Source organism: Vulpes lagopus, chromosome 3 (assembly GCF_018345385.1).
Source record: "Vulpes lagopus strain Blue_001 chromosome 3, ASM1834538v1, whole genome shotgun sequence".
Classification (NCBI taxonomy): domain Eukaryota; kingdom Metazoa; phylum Chordata; class Mammalia; order Carnivora; family Canidae; genus Vulpes; species Vulpes lagopus.
Genome location: NC_054826.1, coordinates 100266029 through 100285750, shown reverse-complemented (window position 1 = coordinate 100285750; position 19722 = coordinate 100266029). Strand labels below are relative to the sequence as shown.

Here is a 19722-nt window from a genome sequence, read left to right as displayed (position 1 = left end):
TTTTCCAAAACCTCTTATGAGTCTTCAGTTACCTTGGATTCTTCATTGTCTCCTTTCCACCTTTTTTGTGTGTGTCAGTTCATGCCCCCTTACACTTGCAACATACGAGATGTTTAAAGCAAGTAAGTGTTTAAAGCATTAAAGGTAACAATGTATTGGGCATTCATTGCCTGGAAAACAAGGTCTACTATTATAAAGTCTTTCACCATGCATTATATGACATGTTCCTTGAGGGTAGATTCAGATTTTTCAAAATGTACAATGCAAACTCTATGGCAATGACTAAAAATGTTTTTAAAAGAAGTATATATAAGTAGAGGAAATAAAATGAATTTTATTTTTTAAAACATAATAAAATGAGGCAGCATAAAACAGGAAAAATGAAACTAATAAAAAAAAACTAGCAAAACAATATATTTTTGTCCAACTATATCAAACAGAAACTTTTTTTTTTTCTTTGCAATTTTATACCTTTATTTGACAATCAGTGGCTAGTTCTTATCCACATTAATTGCTGATTTTTGAAAGTTGTGACAAATACATGGAGCTCGGAGCTCATGTTAAAATATATGGAGCTCATTTGGTGAATTTTCATCCAATGTCTTTTGGACAACCACACACAGATATGGTATGGAACATTCCTTATTCCTTTGGGCCAATCAGCTTTGTTGAGCCTAGTGTCAATGTGCACTTGAGTTCCCACCTCCTTCATAGCAAATTCCTAGATTTCTTTGAGTGCTCAAGGAACATGCTTCTTGAAACCCATCCCATGAATGTTTGTAAATGTTGACAGTATATTCTCTTGCCACTACCTCTTTGGCAGAACAGCCCTTCTTCTCACACCCTTCTTTGAGGGACCCATTCTGCTGGACCAAGGTTGGAAAGAAACAATAACTTTTTTTTTTCCTGATCACAGCAAGTGCCCTCTTTAATACCCATCACCTACCAGGCCTATCCCCTACCCACCTCAAGCCTGAGTTTGTTCTCTATCAAGATTCACTTATGGCTTAGTTCACTCTCTCCTTTTTTTTTCTTTTTAAGATTTTATTTATTTATTCATGAGAGACACACAGAGAGGCAGAGACATAGGCAGAGGGAGAAGCAGGCTCCCTGCAGGAAGCCCAATACGGGGCTCAATCCCTGGACCCCAGGATCACACCCTGAGCAAAAGGCAGACGCTCAACCACTGAGCCACCCAGGTGTCCCTCTCCTTTTTTTCTTTACCCTCTTCCCATATGTTCATCTGTTTTCTATCATCTTCCCTCTGTGTCTTCACACAGCATTTCCATGCACACCTGCAGACTGCCCTCTAATTATCACAGTCCCAGTCATATTGTATCAGGGCCCACCCTAATGACCTTATCTTAATTTCTAAATAAGGTCATATTCACAGATAGGACTTCATCATATCTTTTTGGAGGACACAATTCAACTCCTAACAGCAAGTACCTTGGAAAGTTAAGGAGAACTCAACAGAAATCATTAAATGAGGGGATTGCTCAGGCGAAGAGGAAGACAAGCCAGGATGGATAGGAACATAGGAGGGGAGGAGAGGTTAGGGAAGATGTTGGAGGTTTTGTAAGAAACCCTGTTAAGTCACTGCCAGAAAGTCTACTGAAAGTCTAGGAGGAAATACATTAAAATATTAGAAGTGGTGAGATTATCAGTAACTTTCAGCTTCTTTATATTTTTGTATGTTCCAAATTTTGTAAGTACATGACTTACCCAACCAGACAGAAATAATCATTGTTTTAAAAATAACTACCCTGCATCTATTACAATCTGCTGAGAGCTTATAATGTAGGGAAGAAAGCTAAAATGCAGGAAAGTACATATACACGGAAAAAAACATGTAACAAAACAAAAACCTGAAATAAAGGTGATGCTGACCTTTAATCTGTGCTCAATACTTACAAATAAACACAGACTAAAAAATAAAATAAAATAAACACAGACTAGAAAAGAGCACAGGCTTTTACTTCAGACAAATCTGGATTTAATCCCAACACTCTCATCTGCCAGCTAAACAGTACTGAGTTCCTCCAAAGTTCTGTTTTCTTACTTGTAGAAAGAGGATTTTAATTTCCATCTCACACTGAGCTTTGCCAGGAGTTGTATGAGAGCATTACCGAAGAGGCCAGCACCACAGTGTGAATATTTAGCAAGTGTCTCCCAACATTTTAGGTGTGACATTAAAACCTTGCATATCCAATGTAAGAATCTGACAAATGAATACCATAATGAATACTTGAGGGCACAGACGTGGGTGGGCGAAGAACAATAACAGCAAACACAGGCAGAGTAAGGGAAGATCTCAACTTTCTGGTCCAGAAAAAGTGAGGGGTATCGGTACTTACTGGAGAGAAGAATTACATGACTAAACAAAAGCAGAGCCTACAAATTTGTCAAATTTCAGGGACAGTGAAATAATCCTATACCAAAAGGCAACCTGGACTGCCTTATACAATAAGGGAGCAATCATCTCCTATAATAAGAAATTTCAGATTAAGGAAATTCCAATAGTCCAGCGATGCCAATGACCATGTTTTCTTCCTTTCCACTGTTACTGTGCTCTCCGCAGTTCCAAGACACCTGCTAACATCAGAAAAGGGGCTGTGTCTCCTCAAACACCTCTTCTTTAAAGCTATAAAATCTTTCCCCAGGAGCACCTTAGAAAATTTCTCATCCCAGCTCATTGGCCAGAATTGCCTCATGTGGGACTGGCTCTCCTGAAGTGCAGGGAGGGTGCCCATCAAACAGTTCAATTAGGAAGAACCAGAAGAGGAGGAGGGAAGTGGAGCAAGTGGCTGCTGGGAAGGCAACCAGTGGGGTCTGCCATCCCTGTCTATGCACAGCACACACACAGGGAGTGAACAAAACATGAAATGGAATGGACAGTACTGATGTGTTCCCTGGACCAGTATGTGGGAAGTGAGAGCAGAGGGCCAAGGGATGTATGTCTCTGGGCTGCGGTACGGGAGGAGATTCTTGGGCAGGAGAAGAACAACCTCATTTCCCACCAGTCACTGCTGGGATGACTAAAGATGCTAATGGACTCAACCAAAAAAATGGCCGGAGGCAGGAGACCAGAGGGCAAGAGAAGGTGTGGAGATGCGTGCCATCTACAGCACTGTAGAAGGAGATGTCCCCAGCCCCAGAATCTAGGAAAACCCCCACCCGGTGAAGAGCAGGCTCTTGCTTGGTAGGACTTACAGGAGAGCTTGTTAGGGGCCAAAAGCCAGCAGAACTCCAACAAATAGCCCAGATTCCTACATGGGGGGACATTTTTGAACCATCTGCAAGCCCCATGACGTCCTCCCGACACACCCCCACAGCAATCTCCAGGCTATCTCGGTTCTCAACTTCCCAGTAATGTCTCCCTGAAATGAAAACGTTTTTTCCCAAAACACAGGGTAAGTGCTGAAATCTTTCCACAAACGCTGTGTTCTTCTGAGGGTTCCTCCATCCACTAACGTAGCTCCACGCTGAAGAAAACAATGGCCAAGAACTGGCTGATGCTCCATTCTTCACGTATCTCCCATCCTGGGAGAAGACAAGTTTGGGATGAGCTGTATCCACAGCTAGACTTACAGCCACTGCAGAGAAAATGAGAGCAGTGATTTATAATGCAATAGCTTACCACCAACCCTCCACCAGAAATGCCCCTCTTCCTTCAGTTCAGAACTTCTCCTAACAAGAACCGTCGAGGAGGAGACTCCCCACTGTCTCTCAGCTCACCCTCAGCTGGGCCTAGCAGGCCACGAGGTGGCCTTATGCACAGTAAAATCTTCATTTCCCTTCTGCTCTAAACCACTAAGACCTAAAAACAGGAAGCTCATTATTTCATGGCCCCAAGTCTTCACAAACAGCATTAAATTGGGAGAAATGTTACCAACTTCTGCCTTGTTTGAATCAGACCAGACCGAGATGGCTGATAGGCTGGGGCTTTGCACTGGGACATGGAGGTGGCACTGTTAACAAGTTTTCCCCTCAATGCTCGCTGGGCATCTCCACAGGCACATAACAGATCACTCAAAACACAACTCACTATCCTAAGTCCCCTCCCATCCTCTTGGAACTCCTAGCCCTGACATGCAGATATCTTGTCTTCTGTATTCTCCGAGCTGTAAGAGCACTACCTCCACCTAAACACTTACACTTTGAAACCTTAAGGTCCTCTGACTCCTCTTTCCCTCTGACCCTGGATGGCTTATTCATCACCAGGTCCTATCAATTTCACCTCCGAAATACCACTCAAGTTCTTTGCCTCCTCTCCATCCCATTGCCACCATCTTCATTCAGTTTCAACATCCTCCACTTGAACTGTGTCTCTAGTTTCCTCCCTGGCCTCCCTGCCTCCCAAAGCTCTTTCCTCCCAGACTCTCCATGTCTCTCCAGTTTATTGAATTTTTTTAAAGATTTTATTTATGTATTCATGAGAGAGGCAGAGACACAGGCAGAGGGAGAAGCAGGCTCCCATCACTGAGCCACCCAGGTGTCCCATGAGTTTTTTTTTTTTTAACTGGGAATGGATGTTAGGTTTTGACAAATGCTTTTTCTACATCTACTGAGGTATTCATATAGTTTTCCTTTTTTTTTAGTTTGGTAATGTGGTGAATTACACTGATTTTTCAAATGTTAAACCAATCTTGCTTTTCTAGAAAAAAACCCATTTGGTTGTGATGCATTATCTGTAAATATGTAGATAGGTTCAAATTGCTAAAAATTATCTTCAGAATTCTTCTGTGTCCATGAGGGACACTTATCTTTCGCCCTTTTCTCTCATAATCTCTTTGTCTGATCTGGGTATCCTGATAATGCAGGCCAGGTAGAATGAACTGGGCATTCTTCCCTCTTCAGTTTTTTTTTTTGTTCAGAGCTCATGTAGAATGGAGATTTCTTTCTTTTCTTTTTTTTTTCTTTTTTTTTTTTTTTAGATTTCTTAAGTATTTGGTGAATTCAGAGAAATGGAACATCATCTTTTTTTTCCATTGTTAAGTATCATGTTCTTTTTTTTCCTCTTCTTGCATCAAAATGTTCTCTTTACACTGGTTTAGGTATAGTTTCCCTCATATTTCTTGTGCTTAGGCTTGTGAACTTACTGGATCTATAGACTTATGGTACTTACTAAATTTGGAAAATTTGGAGCTATTTCTTCAGATATTTTTCCTGTCTCATCCCCATCCCACTCATCTCTTCAGGAATCCCACTTACCACACATAAGGCTGCATAAGATTATCCCCCAGCTCACCAACACTCTTTTCATGGCTTAAGGTTTTTTCCTGTGTGTTTCATTTTGTAGTTTCCACTGATGCACCTTCAAATTCACTAACCAGGGATCCCTGGGTGGCACAGCGGTTTGGTGCCTGCCTTTGGCCCAGGGCGCGATCCTGGAGAACCGGGATCGAATCCCACATCGGGCTCCCGGTGCATGGAGCCTGCTTCTCCCTCTGCCTATGTCTCTGCCTCTCTCTCTCTCTCTCTCTCTCTCTCTCTCTGTGACTATCATAAATAAATAAAAATTAAAAATTAAAAAAAAAAAAAATTCACTAACCATTTTTTCTGCAACATCTCATCACCTGTTAATCCCAATCAGTGTATTTGTCTCAATCACTGTAGTTTATCTCCAGAGGTTTGACTTGGGATATTTTAGATCTCCCACGTCTCCAAATACTTCTTTACGGGATAGCACTAATAACTATATTAAAGTCCTTCTGTGCTTATGCTAACATTTGGGTCAATCCTGGGTCAGTTTCAATTATTCTCACTATGGGTCATGCTTTCCTACCTTTTTGCATGCCCAGTAATCTTTGATTGGATGCCAGGCATTGTAAATATACATTGTTAGGTGCTCATTTTTAAAAATTTTCTTGAGTTTTGTCCTGGGATGCAGTTACTTTGAAATAATTTGATCCTTTTGGATCTAGTATTCATGATTTATAAGGTGGGTCCAAAGCAGTGCCCAGTGTAGGATTAATTATTCACCACTAAGGAGGCAAGACTTTCCCAGGAATTGTCTTCTAGTTTCCCAGGAATTAAGAGTCTTCTAGTGTGGCTGCTAGGAACAGGCTTTGTTTAGGCCTTGTGGGAGCACCAGGAACTATTCTTTCTAATCATTTTTGGAAACGTCCTTGCTCAGTCTAAGATAGTTCTTCAAAAGCATTTGCTGGTCAGTGGTCATTACTCTGCTGAAAATTCAGGGGGTACCTCTGTAGATCATCGCCCTCTGGATGGCTCTCTCCTCGCCAGTCCTCTGCAAGCTCTCACTGCTTTGTTCTCCCTGGACGCCGTTCCATTCCTCAACCTGGCTCCACCTCCCCTACCACTCCTTGTGATGGCCTGGAAGCCCTCTTAAGGCTGGAGGCTGGAGAAAATCATGCAGTTCATTTCATTTGTTTCACATTTCTTTGTCCTGTACTGCTTGATATCCAGGTTTGGGAAAATGGTTGTTTCATATACTGTGTCTGTTTTATTTTTGTTTTTTTAGTTAGCTAAGTTTCAGGCTGAAGAGTAAATCCAGGGATCCCTGGGTAGCGCAGTGGTTTGACGCCTGCCTTTGGCCCAGGGCGCGATCCTGGAGACCCAGGATCAAATCCCACGTCGGGCTCCCAGTGCACGGAGCCTGCTTCTCCGTCTGCCTATATCTCTGCCTCTCTCTCTCTGTGTGTGTGTGACTATCATAAATAAATAAAGAAAAAAAAATTAAAAAAAAAAAAAAGAGTAAATCCAGTCCCCAATATGTCATCTTAGCTGGAAGTAGACATCTACCATATGGTTCTTCATCAGAGATGTGGATGTGCCTGTGTAGCTTTTACAACACCTACACGCCTTGGCACGTCCCTGGAGATCCAATAAGTTTATCTTCAGACTTTCCTATACTCACCATCTCAACCAGCTCTTGCCTTTCCCCACAATGCACCTTATGGCTTAGTCACATTGGATACCCTCCCCTCCACTTTCTCCACACCTTAGCTCATGCTGCTCCCTCTACTTACAAGAGTGTACCTCCATTTTCCACTTGACAAACACCTATTCATCCCTCAAATCTCAGAATAATGTCACCTCTGTATGAAAACTCCCCACTTCCCCTGCAACAGAGTTCTTTCTCTGACTTCCATATTTTATTTATACCATGATAAACAGTAGATCCCACAATGGTACAGTGATAGGAGTCTGTCTTTCTAGTTTGCTTAAATTCTTAGAATCAGTCTTTTCCTTTTTGTATCACAAACATCTTATAACACAGGGTAACATGTTAAGCGAATGCTTCTTGAATGAAGCATATACCCATGTATTCTAGTTACCACCATTCCTCCTGACCCTCTTGCTGGCTGCATGTTCTGTTTCCTCTCTTTTCTAGATTTTTCTCATTGCTTATTCTCTTATTTTAAAGATTTCTGGGAGCTCCAACCATGCTTACCTTGGAATTGCTTCAGCATTTCCTTCATCATTGGTATCTGGCACACAGTCTTCATCTTTAGAATTTCAGGGGAATAGTTCACATCCTGGTTCTCACTCCTAAGGAAGGCACAAAAGCCTGCTCTTCTTCAGAGAAAACTCGGGCAGCCAAGGCCCCAACTCCCACTGAAGGTTCCAAGCCCAAAGCTCAGATCACTGCTCTCCCACCCGCCCCTTGTGAAAGTTAGTGGTAGAACTCCTCCACCCAGACTCTCAAGATGTACCCACATCAATCTATGGAGCCCAGGCCTATTTCCCCCCGACTCAGGCCACCATGAGAAAACAGCAGCTCATACCTGTTCAACACATCTTTTGGATTCTGTGAAGAGAATAAAAATATAATTAAGTTACATCCCCTCCTCTTGAGATCTGGTACTCAACTCTGTGAGTGGACACTTTTCTGTCAGTCACTTTTGTTAATGTCACATATAACCTCATGCTGCCAAAATGAATGCATTGAACACATGGTGTCTTTTTTCTCACATGACCCCCTGCACTGTTTCGACATTATTAACCAATCCCTTCCTTGAAACTCTAATCTTTTTTCTTTGGCATCATGATGCTAACTCTCTCCTGGCTTTTTGCCTACTTCTCCATCTATTCTCTTTCAACCACAGACAGTAACAAGTGTTGGTGAGGATGTCGTGGGAATACAAAATGGTACAGCCGCATTGGAAAACAGTTTGGCAGTGTAACAAATTAAATATAAATACATGATACAACCCAGCAATTCTGCTCCTACCATCTACCCAAGAGAAATAAATGCATATGTCCACACAAAGAATGGCAGGTGAATGTTCACAGTAGTATCATTCATAATAGCCAAAAGTGGAAACAACCCAATGTCCATCAATTGGTGAACAATCAAAATGTGGTATATACTATAATAAAATATTATTCAGGAATAAAAAAAGGAATACAAATATAATACTAATAAATGCTACAACATGAATGATCCTCAAAGACATTATAAATAAAAGATTCCATAGACAAAAAACTACACACTGTATTACTCTGTTTATATATTTAGAAAAGGGTACTCTATGGAGTCATAAAGTAGGTTGTCTGAGATTGGAAGTAGGAACAGAGATTAACTATAAACAAGCACAAAGTAGGCTGCATGGGTGGCTCAATCAGTTAAGCATCTGCCTTCTGCTCAGGTCATGATCCTGGTGTCCTGGGATAGAGCTCCACATAGGCTCCCTGTTCACCAGGGCTCCCTGCTCCCTCTCCCTCTGTTTCTCTCTCCCTCTCTCAAATAAATAAAAATCTTTTAAAAATAAAAAATAAACAAGCACAGAGTGATCTTATTGGGGTGTTTGAAATACTCTAAAACTGGACTTTGGTAAGGTTTCCACAACTTGGTAAAGTTGTAAAAAATCACTTACTTAATTATAAAAAGTACACTTAAAGTGGATGAATTACAAGGTATGTACATTATACCTCAAGAAAGCTTAAAAAAAAAAAGTATAAGAATGGTTAATTGCCACATAAAAAAATACTCAACCTCATTAGGCATTAGGGAAATGCATCTACCTTTTCTGGGGGAGAGAAAGGGTGCTGACTGAGGACCTGAGATAACATTACACACCATCCAGGATCGCCAAAATTAAAGAACTGACGATTTTAAGTACTGCCTAATATAGAGAGCAACTGGATCTCTCACATATTGCAAGTCACAGTGCAAACTGGTGCAACCACTTTGGAAAATAGTTTGTTATAGCAAAGCTGAACCAACATATATGCCCTGTGACTAGGAATTGCTTTCAAAGATACACAACTGGTAGAAATGTGGACATACGTGCATCAAAAAGTCATGTTCATAACTTGCTTTTTTAATTAACAGTAAAAACTTTTAGAAACAACCCAAATTTTGCTAACAGTAAAATGAATAGTAGATTTTGGTATATTAATACAATGGAATACTATACAGCAGGGTTTTTGAACCTTGGCACTATTAACATTTTGGGCTGGATAAATCTTTGCTGGGAGCTGGATGGGAGGCATGTTCTGTGCATTATAGGATGCTTAAGAGCATCCATGGCCTCTACATACCAGATGTTGGTAGGAGTCCCCCGCCCCCCCCCCCCCCCCCGCACATTGTGACAACCAAAAATGTCTCCAGCACTGCCCCAAAGGAGCAAAATCACTCCTGGTTGGGAAATACTACACAGTGAGGAAACAAATTGCCATCTACAGTGACATGGGTTAATTTCACAACATAATGGTAAGCAAAAGCAGCACATACTGAAACTCTTATTCAAAAACAGGCAAAATGAAACCATGTGAGAAGTCTGTAGGAAGAGCACCCTCACAGAGAAGCATAGGGGTAGAGGGCAGGGCATCTGGCAGGCTACTCGTGTTCTATTACTTGACTAGGCTGGTGGTTTCATGGATAGATCCCTTGGTGATAATCTGTCAAGTTTAGGATTTATACATTTTTCTCTACAGATATTATACTTAAAATGTTTTTAAACATGTTTATTGTATTATGACAATAAAATCAAGGCTGTCTGAATCTGTGGACACAAACAATACTTAAAGGTGAAAATATAGCTTAAAAACATTTACCAGCAAATGAAAGGGTCAATGTAGATAAGCTAAGCAGGCCAGCTTCAGAGGCTGAGAAAGAGCTAGAGCTATGGAGCAAACCCAAGAACTAATAAAATAATAATAAAAACAAGAATTTCAGGTATTAATGATTAAACTGCAGCATTACTTATAGTGGTAATAGTGTTAGGGCAACTTGGATTGAAGGAACTGGCAAAGTGTGGTAGATGGACACGTAAACCCAATGTATATATGACAACAGGAATGGATCTTAGAAACATAGTGTCTAAAGAAAAAAGCAAGAGATCCAATGCAAAAAGATTAAATTGTTGCATAAATTAAAAATACGTAAACCAAAGCAATACTGTGTATTATACAAGAACACATTCAAATAAAAAGACAAAAATTAGGTACAATAGTATAGTTTTTATGATGTTCCTATAGTTTTTGTTTGTTTGTTTGTTTTGTTTTGTGTTTATAGTTCTAAGAATGGAATTAACTAATGGGCTAAAAATTAAGGAATAAAGGAATAAATACATATATGGGTGAAAGAATCGGTAAAATAAGTTCTCTTAGGCCCTGAGACTCTATCATCTAATTCTATCTTCTTTAATCATTTCCCTACCTTGCCCTTATATCGGCTGATATATTTTTGGTAAGCATTTTGCTCGTTCATGTGTAACTATGAGGTTTCAGATTCTTTTTTTTTTTTTTAATTTTTATTTATTTATGATAGTCACACACAGAGAGAGAGAGAGAGAGAGGCAGAGACACAGGCAGGCAGAGGGAGAAGCAGGCTTCATGCACCGGGAGCCCGACGTGGGATTCGATCCTGGGACTCCAGGATCGCCCCCTGGGCCAAAGGCAGGCGCCAAACCGCTGCGCCACCCAGGGATCCTAAGGTTTCAGATTCTGAGTAGACATTAAACCTATATTGAAAAAAAATGTTTACATGTGTTATCCTAGAGTATACGTTTGGATATGTAACTGGAACTTCACAGCTCAGGCAAGTTACAAAAGTTCTAGACAATTCTTGGAAATCATTACACTTAGATGACATATAACACCCTGCTAGTGATTTCTTGCTGAAAATAACTGGTGAGTGGGTCCATGTGTCTCTCTTTCTTAAAGGTAGAACATTGTCTCCTAATGAGAGAGAAAAAAAAAGTAATCATAGACTGAAGGGTCCTTCAACAGTTCTTTCCTCTTCAGAGACATCATATGGAGAAAGGAGAGGTTCTGAGGGATCTAAGACCAAAGGTGAATTATCTCAGCAGTAAAAAAAAGAAGATGGTCACAAATGTTAAATCCTATCTGAAAACTGAAATAGTTATAAGGACACTTGACCTGCTGAGGATATAAAGGTAAAGATTAACTCCAAGGAAGGACTATTGATAATAAACTGGCTTAATGTCCCAAATCTAAGTGTTCATGAATTACTTTTTACTTTTTTTTTTTTTTTAGTAGGCTCCACACCCAATGTGGGGCTTGAACTCCCAACCTTAAGAGTTGCATGCTCTACTGACTGAGCCAGCCAGACACCCTGAGTGCTAATGAATTAGAATTATAACCTTTTAAAGGTTGCCAGATATCAGAAATTATTTAAATGAATATACCAAAAATAAATAAATAAATAAATAACAAAATAATAAATGAATATACCAATCAAAATCTGGAGCTAAGAGCAAAGATATTGTCAAACTATGATAGTAATGATTAAAAATTAGTAAGAAAAATTTATCTGAAAATCTACTGACACAGTTATCTACTTTGTGATTTTAGGGTTTTTTTGCTTTACTATTTTAACAAAGAATTATAAATGTACACAAAAAGGGTGCCTGGGTGGCTCAGTCAGTTAAGCATCTGCCTTTGGCTCAGGTCATGATCCCGGGACCCTGGGATCAAGCCCCACGTTGAGCTCCCTGCTCATCCGGGGGTCTGCTTCTCTCTCTCCCTACCTGCTGCTCCCTCTGCTTGTGCTCTCTCTGTCAAATAAAGAATTAAAATCTTAAATAAAAAATAAATGTATAAATAAGATGAATGAAAAGTCTTAGATGTGCCTCAGATCCTAGGCAAACTATTAGACCAAGTGAATGTAGGCATCTCATAATACCTGAGCTCAGCATACCTTTCATGTTAATTTCCTTCGCAAGGTGAATCTTCAACTCTTTAATTGTACAATGACGGTAGTAATGCAATTATCAACAGTGAGAATACACTTCTATTAAACCCACTCACCAGGAAAGACATTCTGCTCTAAAGACCAGGGCAGCTGGGTGAGCAGTGTTAACCAAACCCTCCCCTGTCTCACCTGAAGCAACACGAGGGTGGAGCTCTGGCTCTTCTCTCTGATCTCTAAGATGAGCTGCTTCAAGGAAGTGATTATCTGATGGAGCTTTAACATGTTCTCATCGTGTTTCTTATTCATCTCTTCTTCTTCCTCACTTAGTCTCTGAAGAAATAGTTGTTCTTCTTCAGTCAGGAAGAGGTGCAGTTTTGCAAACTCTACGCTGAGTCTCATTCGCTGACTCTTCACCTTCTCCTAGAGCCACATGAGATTCATTCAGTCCTTGTTCTGTCTGGCCTGCTCCTCAGTTCCATGCATGCGACTCCCCAACCATCCCTGGCGCTTGCATCCTAATCACTCCTCCAGAAAGCTCCTGCCCGCCCTCTGCAAGTTTCTGCTAATCTATTTATACCCTACTTGGCATCTTTGGACTGGCCTGTATAGTATTAGTTCATTCTTTGTAACCTTTGAGTCTCTACTGCTGGTGGCAATGCCTTATTTGTATACTTTGTAAACTAAAATACACTTTTGCATCTCTTTGTTGGTTTAGCCTCCAGAACACCTACAATTTAGTTTCGTTAAAACTTTAGGTGGGCATGTATGCATGCACCTCATGCCTCCCAACTAGACTAGTATCTCTGAAAGCAAAGCCAATTTCCTTTCCACAGTGCCGTGGACCCAAACCAACTACAACCTAGGGAGTATACTTAGGAAAAAGTGGGAAGGAGAAAACATTTCCTTAGAGACATGGGGATGAAGTATGTGAAACTCCCATCACCCAAAGCCACAGGTCAGCAGAGACAGACACTTTCTGTTCTATCACTTTATCTTCAGGGAGACTCACAACTCTTCCCAACAATACCAAAGGGCCCCGGGGGCAAGAAATGCCCAACAGCTTCTGCTATTACCTTCCACTCGGCAGCATTCTTCACTTCCATGTCCTGTAAATGCATAGCTTTCTTTATCTTGTCCTTCAGACTACACTGAGTCTTACAAAGCTTGTCCTGCCGGCAGAAACACATATCAGAGAAATCATCTCCCCCAGCAACCTGATTGTTCAAGAGCTAAAACTCACCCAATACAACAGGAAATGAAATTGAGAAAATGTGGAAGACAGTTACAGACTTAGGCATAAAAAGTATTCTGGTCTGAAATCTTCCTAACACTACATAGAGTCTGCCTACTAAGCTGGCAAAAAATGAAAACTATTAGAGGATTAATAAATATCTAATATTGGCAAGGGAGGCCTCTGACACTATAACAGTATGAGATTTTTGTAAAAAGTTGCCATCTTTTTGAAGGGCAACCAGCAGGATTTAGAATCATTTAAAATGTGCATAATCCTACTTCCAATAATCTGTCCAATGAAACACTGGTAAAAATAATCAGTATGTATAGGAACATGCATTGCAGCATTATTCATTATCCATCAATGGGGAATTATGAAATAAATTATGGCATATTGATACTCTATACCACTCTCAGGCAGCTCTCTACATACTGACATGCTATCTTTTTTTTTTTTTTTTGTATATTTTTTATTGGAGTTCGACCTGCCAAGATATAACACCCAGTGCTCATCCCATTAAGGCTGATGCTATGCTATCTTATGTTAAAAAAACAAACAAACAAACAAAACAAAACAAAAAAACTAAGCTGCAAGACAATAGTATCATATAATTCTGTATTTATTTTTTTAAGATTTATTTATTTGAGAGAGAGGGGGCATGTGTGAGCAGGGAGAGAAGCAGAGGGAAAGAAGAGCATGCAGACGCCCTACTGAGCATGGAGCCCTCCACCCGGCTCAATCCCACTATCAGGAGACCATGACTTGAAATGAAATCAAGAGCCAGACACTCAACCAGTGATTGAGCTACTCAAGTGCCCCTATGTGTATGTGTGTTTGTATTTAAATAGAAATGTGGAAAAATATATATCTAATTATTATTAACCCTGGTTATTTCTGGGGAATAGAAATGGCTTGGAAATTGGAGCAAAGGAGGACTAAAATTTTTATAAATTTGTTTTGTTTGATTTTCTACAAAAGGCATATACCATTTTGTAATTTAAAAACCTGAGGGAGCTTTAAAAAATAAAAGGAATTAACCAAATGGGCTATGGAGGGGCATCACCCGGAAGACAGAAGCAGGCAGGTTCAAGGCACGCACACACAGGAGGAAAACCAGCAGGAAGTGGCTACCAAAGGGCTGCGGGAGAAAGGAGTCCAGATTCAGCTCCTGGGTTCCGGCTTGACCCCTAGGACTGTGGGCTATTTACCAAATTAGGTAATACGGGGAAATGAGTGGTATGTAAATAGAAGGTGAAAAATTATATTCAACTTGAATAAACTGACTTTGAGCTGTGTGGGGGACATCCGAATCGGTACAGTTAGCAGTTAAGGGTCAAGAAAGAGATCTAAGGGGCGCCTGGGTGGCTCAGTCAGTGAAGTGCCTGCCTTTGGCTCAGGTCATGATCCTGGAGTGCTGGGATCGAGTCCTGCATGGGGCTCCCTGCTCAATGGGGAGTCTGCTTCTCCCTCTCTCTCTGCTCCTCTCCCCTTCGTGTGTGTCCACAAAGAGACCTGTATGAGAATATATCAGCTTCATTCATAAGAGCCAAAAACTGGGAACAGCCCAGGTATGCAGTGATTGAAAGATAAACAAACTGTGGTATGTTCATATAACAGAATATGACTCAGTAGCAAAAAGTTACAGGCTACTGATCACACAAAATGGGTGAATATCGGGTGAATATCAAACTAATGCTGAGCAAAAGGAGCCTATATAGAGGAGTACAGACAATACGATTCCATTTATATGAAGTTCCAGAACAACAGGCTAAACTAATCTTCAGTGGAAAAAATTAGAACTGTGGTTGCATGGGGGGAGAGAGCAGAGATTAACTGGGAAAGAGAGTGGAGGAGCTTTCTGGGGTGATGATAATGGTCTTTTATTCATATATATATATATATGATTTTATTTATTTATTAATTAATTAATTTATTTATTTTATTCATGAGAGACACACACAGAGAGAGAGAGAGAGAGAGAGAGAGAGAGAAAGGCAGAGACACAGGCAGAAGAAACAGGCTCCATACAGGGAACCTGACGTGGAACTCGATCCCGGATCTCCAGGATCACACCCTGGACTGCAGGCAGCGCTAAATTGCTGTGCCACTGGGGCTGCCCTATGTATATAAGATTTTATTTTTAAGTAATTTCCAATGTGGGGCTCGAGCTTACAACCCCACATTCAAGAGTCACATCTTACACCAACTGAGCCAGTCAGGCACCCCGGTATCATTCTTTATCTTGAGGATTTAAGGTGCCCAGGTGTGTGCATTTGTCAAAGCTCAGCAAACATATACTAAAGATGTGCATATTTAATTGTATTGTTACTTCAAAAAACACCACAAACAAACATTAAGTGTGGTAGACAGTATGCATGCTAAAGTACAGGAGGAAGTCTGCAATTAATTTTAAATGCCTCAAAAGGAAATAGGAATTGATGGATGCAGAGAAAAGACAGATGGATAGACAGGTGATAAATGGAGTAAAATGCTAGCGGCAGAATGTAGATGCGGGTATACTTGTGTTACTATAAAATTCCTCCAACTTTCACATTTGCTTGGAACTTGCATATTAAAATGTTGAGAGGGGATGAGATTAGGTTGTAAAGGGATTTATATAGTTCTGTTATACATCACAAAATCACCTGTGCTATTTTCTTTCTAATACAACACTTTCTAACCTTATGTAATCTATTTATCATCCCTAATTGTTAACTTAAATAGGCATATAACCTGCTACTTGGGAAGCTATTTCAAATAATTGTATTCATTTATCAATTATGTAACTGCTACTTTGTGATTACTATCAAATTTGATGTACATGGGAGGTCTGTAATCAGATTAGTTGTTTTGAATATGACCAAGAATTTTTTAAGTGTTCATTTTTGTTTAATAATGAAAAAATCTTTTAAATAGAATTTTTCAGTTTTTTTTAAAAAAAAAACCCTAACAATTCCAGCATGCACGAATTATCCTGTATCATTGGTTCTATTCCAAGACTGAATCCTGCCACAGCTAGAATATGAACAGCCTCCCCCCCACTCCCCCAAATAAAAATAAGAATTCCAGGATTAGAAAACTCGTTCCCTGCAATAACAGAAACTGCCACGAAGTGGCAGGAGAGCAACACCAAGCAGTTCTTCAACCCAAATTCCAAGCGTCCTCCCTCCCTCTACTATCCAGAAGTACTGAGCAACTTCCAGTCCTCTTAGATTCATCACAAGCCATTCCAAGCCACCACACTGTTGAATATGCTGTTCCCTTCGCCTGAATATCCTCTCCCCTATGTATTGTACTCACCCTCCAAGAGTGAGTTTCTGTTCAACTTGGTGAAACCATTTCTCACTCTTCCCTGATCAACCTCAGACCTTTGATCCACTTGATACAAACTGGGGTAACTCATTCACACACTGAAATTTTTGGTCTACACGCTGCTGTCCCCTACAAGACAAGGTCTATGTCTTTCTTATCCGTTTATGTCCAGATCCTAGAACAACACCTGGCATATAGTAAGCATAAATAAATGTTACTGGGTGAAGGAATGGATGTATACTTTGTAGTGCCACTTGGCGTATCTCCTGTTTGTAATCAATTGATAAAACTGTACAGCATTTTATAGTTTACAAAACACTTGTATCATTCAACCCACGTATTCAACCAGTACTTACTAGATACCAAATCTGTTGGGAGACCACTGGAGTTACATCATAGAAGGATATAGGACTACTCTGGAAAGGATGATCAAGGAAAGTCTTCAAGCTAAAAGCTAAAAAGATGTAAAGGACGGAAGGTGGAGGTAAGAGAAACAGAACAGGCTTGAAACAAAAGCAAGAAGGCAGTGTGGCTGGAGCAGAATTAAGATAAACTGATTTATTCAACTGAAACTCCTTAACCCATAAAATTGGCAGGATACATAATCCTCAAATTCAAACATTTAAGTGATTTTTCCCAAATGATGAAAGAAAGATCGTAACATACCCCCGCCTCATCATTCCAAGCCTGGCTTTTCCCAAAACATCAGTTGTCTGTTACACCTGTAGCTATACATCTGTACTGTCCAATACAATACCCATTAGCCAGGTGAGCACCCAAAATGTGGACAGTCAACATAAACACAGACTGCAAAGGCCTATTATGAAAAACAAAAGTAAAATATCTTACCGATAATTTTCCATAGCGATTACTGTTGAATAACAGTCTGGATAATTGGGTTCAATAAAATATAGTATTAAAATTAGCACCACCCGTTTCTTTTTACCCACTAGGGAAGTTTTATTATAAACGTGGCTCGCATCCTGGTTCTATAGGGCGACACTGATCTACACCCTCCCGGTATGACTGTCTTCAACTAGGAGCTCCCAGGAGCCAGTATCTTGAAAATTCTCCGCAGACCCTCCCCATCCCAGTTTTAAGCCCAGCTCTGCGATCCGTCAATCGCTTTAAATTTGCACAGGGGGGCGGGAGGGGTTCGTCCTTATTCAGTGGGAATAGCGGCCACCTGGCGGGTCTCGAGGTCAACGTAAGCGGTCCCGAGACTACCGCAGCCCCGCCACGGCCGGCTCACCCGGTAGCTGCTGAAGGCCTCGTCGATGGGCGCCATGGTGTGCGCCTGGTGCTCCTGGGACTCCCTGCACACCAAGCACACGGGCCGCTGGTCTTCCTCGCAGAAGAGCCGCAGCGCTTCCCGGTGGCGGCCGCACTGGCCGGGGGGCACGGGGCCCTGGCGGCGGCGCCGCGTCTTCTCCGTCAGCCGGGCCAGGGCCCAGTTGGGCCGCAGTGAGGCGGGCGGCGACAGATGGCGGCACTCGGGGCAGGGGAACGAGCCACCGCCCGGCGCCCAGCTGCGGTGCAGGCAGCCGCGGCAGAAGTTGTGGCCGCACTCGATGGACACCGGCTCCTCGAAATAGTCCAGGCAGATGGAGCAAGTCAGGTCCTCCTGCAGGTCCTCGGCTTCCATGCCGCCTCTCTGTCCCGGGGCCCGGCCCTGTGTCGGACGCCAGGCGCGGGCGCGGCCGGCTGGCTGCGGGCGGCCGGAAGGGGGCAGTGCGGGAGCTCCGCGCTCGAGGCTCGGGTCCCGCCCTCCCTCGTGCGCGCCCGCTGCGGAGCCTGGGCACGAGCCTGGCAGCGGCGGTGTTTCCGCGACGCGAGGGCGGTGCAGGGCTGCCCGGGCCTGGCCGCGGGGCACGACGGGACGCTGGCTGCCCTCGGGCCAACCATAGAGATGCGGAACTAGCTCCGGGAACGCCTAGAGCGGACGCGCGGAGTCCTGGCGAGCCGCCGCGGCGAGAGCCGAGCGGGGAGGCACTAACGAGTCTTTCCTTCCTTCGCGTCGGGGAGATGAGATTCGCGTCTGCCCCCGGCTCGGGGAGGCTTAAGTTCCGACGTCCTCGGAGAGCTGCAACTCGGGCGGGTTCTCTGGGCGTGCGGCAGCCCCGGGCCTGTGCAGCTGGGCCTGGAGTGGGGACAAAGGAGGCGCTGGGCGATTAAACTCCGTTCGTTTCAGTCAGCCTTGGTTCTCGGTGTCCAGCCCCAAGGGCTAGTTGAGCTCTTGGAAAGGCAGGATTTTCTACTGTGAAGCCCACATATTCTCCAGGTGTTGGAGGGGTCAGGCGAATTGAAGAGCCAGTATTCGGAGAGGCCCCCAGGAAAGGGAGTGTTTAGCCCCCTCGAGCTCGTGGGGAGATGGCTGTTTACCCCGCTTCAGCCTGATTTCCCTCTCTTTCCAAGCACAGGAGACAAACACCAGGTCAAAGAAGTTCATTCTTAGAGCATGGAACACACCCAGCGCAAATAGGGCTTCTAACACTTGTCAGGGTCAAGAATCTTGGGTTAGATGGTGTTACCCAGATAGAAGACTTCCCACCAGTTCGGTGGTTCAACTCGCAGTAGGTTTGTGTGTATGGGATGCTCTAAGCCAACTAGGGGTGACCTGCTGAGTGGATCTACCTAACATACTGGAAAGGAGCAGGTCTAGCTGCAGCCCCAGCTGCTGGAGCATTCTCGACCCTCCTACCTGAGGAGGTGAAGACCAGGGTGACAGAACATAGCCTGGAGAGTGGAGCTGCACCTGTCAATAAGGAGGACATCATGAACAGTCTGATAGGACCAGGAAAGGAAATCAGTTGTTTCGGGTGGGAATGGTTAAGATTCCGAAGCATGGCTATAGCCTTTGTGATACCCAACGTGAAGAGCAACCATTTTGCTCTCAAGAAACCTCCATGGAGGCTTTCAACAAACAACATGCTTCCCTTTTTCAGAGAATTGTCTCTTTCCCTTCATAGGATTTTTTATTTTCCTCTTCTCACTCTATTCTTTTTCTTATGAATGAAATTTTTAAGCTCTTCTTGTGTTTCAATAT

At 42.3% G+C, this 19722-nt stretch overlaps 2 protein-coding genes across 4 annotated transcripts in view; both read right to left on the bottom strand.

Annotated features, from left to right (window-relative positions):
- Positions 1-1956: 1956 nt before the first annotated feature.
- On the bottom strand, positions 1957-18451 carry TRIM4 (tripartite motif containing 4). The gene is made up of 6 exons (XM_041747131.1): positions 17929-18451; positions 13204-13299; positions 12320-12550; positions 7755-7777; positions 7421-7518; positions 1957-3596 (listed from the first exon to the last, which is right to left on the bottom strand). The coding sequence occupies exons 1-6, from the start codon at positions 18319-18321 to the stop codon at positions 3010-3012; spliced, it is 1428 nt and encodes a 475-aa protein (XP_041603065.1). The 5' UTR covers positions 18322-18451; the 3' UTR covers positions 1957-3009.
- The window catches only part of GJC3 (gap junction protein gamma 3), a 45741-nt gene continuing 39262 nt past the window's right edge, over positions 13244-19722 (bottom strand). For 2 of the 3 annotated variants that reach the window (XM_041747140.1, XM_041747142.1), the window contains exon 4: positions 13244-13299. The gene's annotated coding sequence lies outside the window, so the exon portion shown is untranslated. Of the gene's footprint in view, positions 13300-18707; positions 19432-19722 lie in introns of those variants that run through there. The other variant, XM_041747141.1, reaches the window with a different exon arrangement.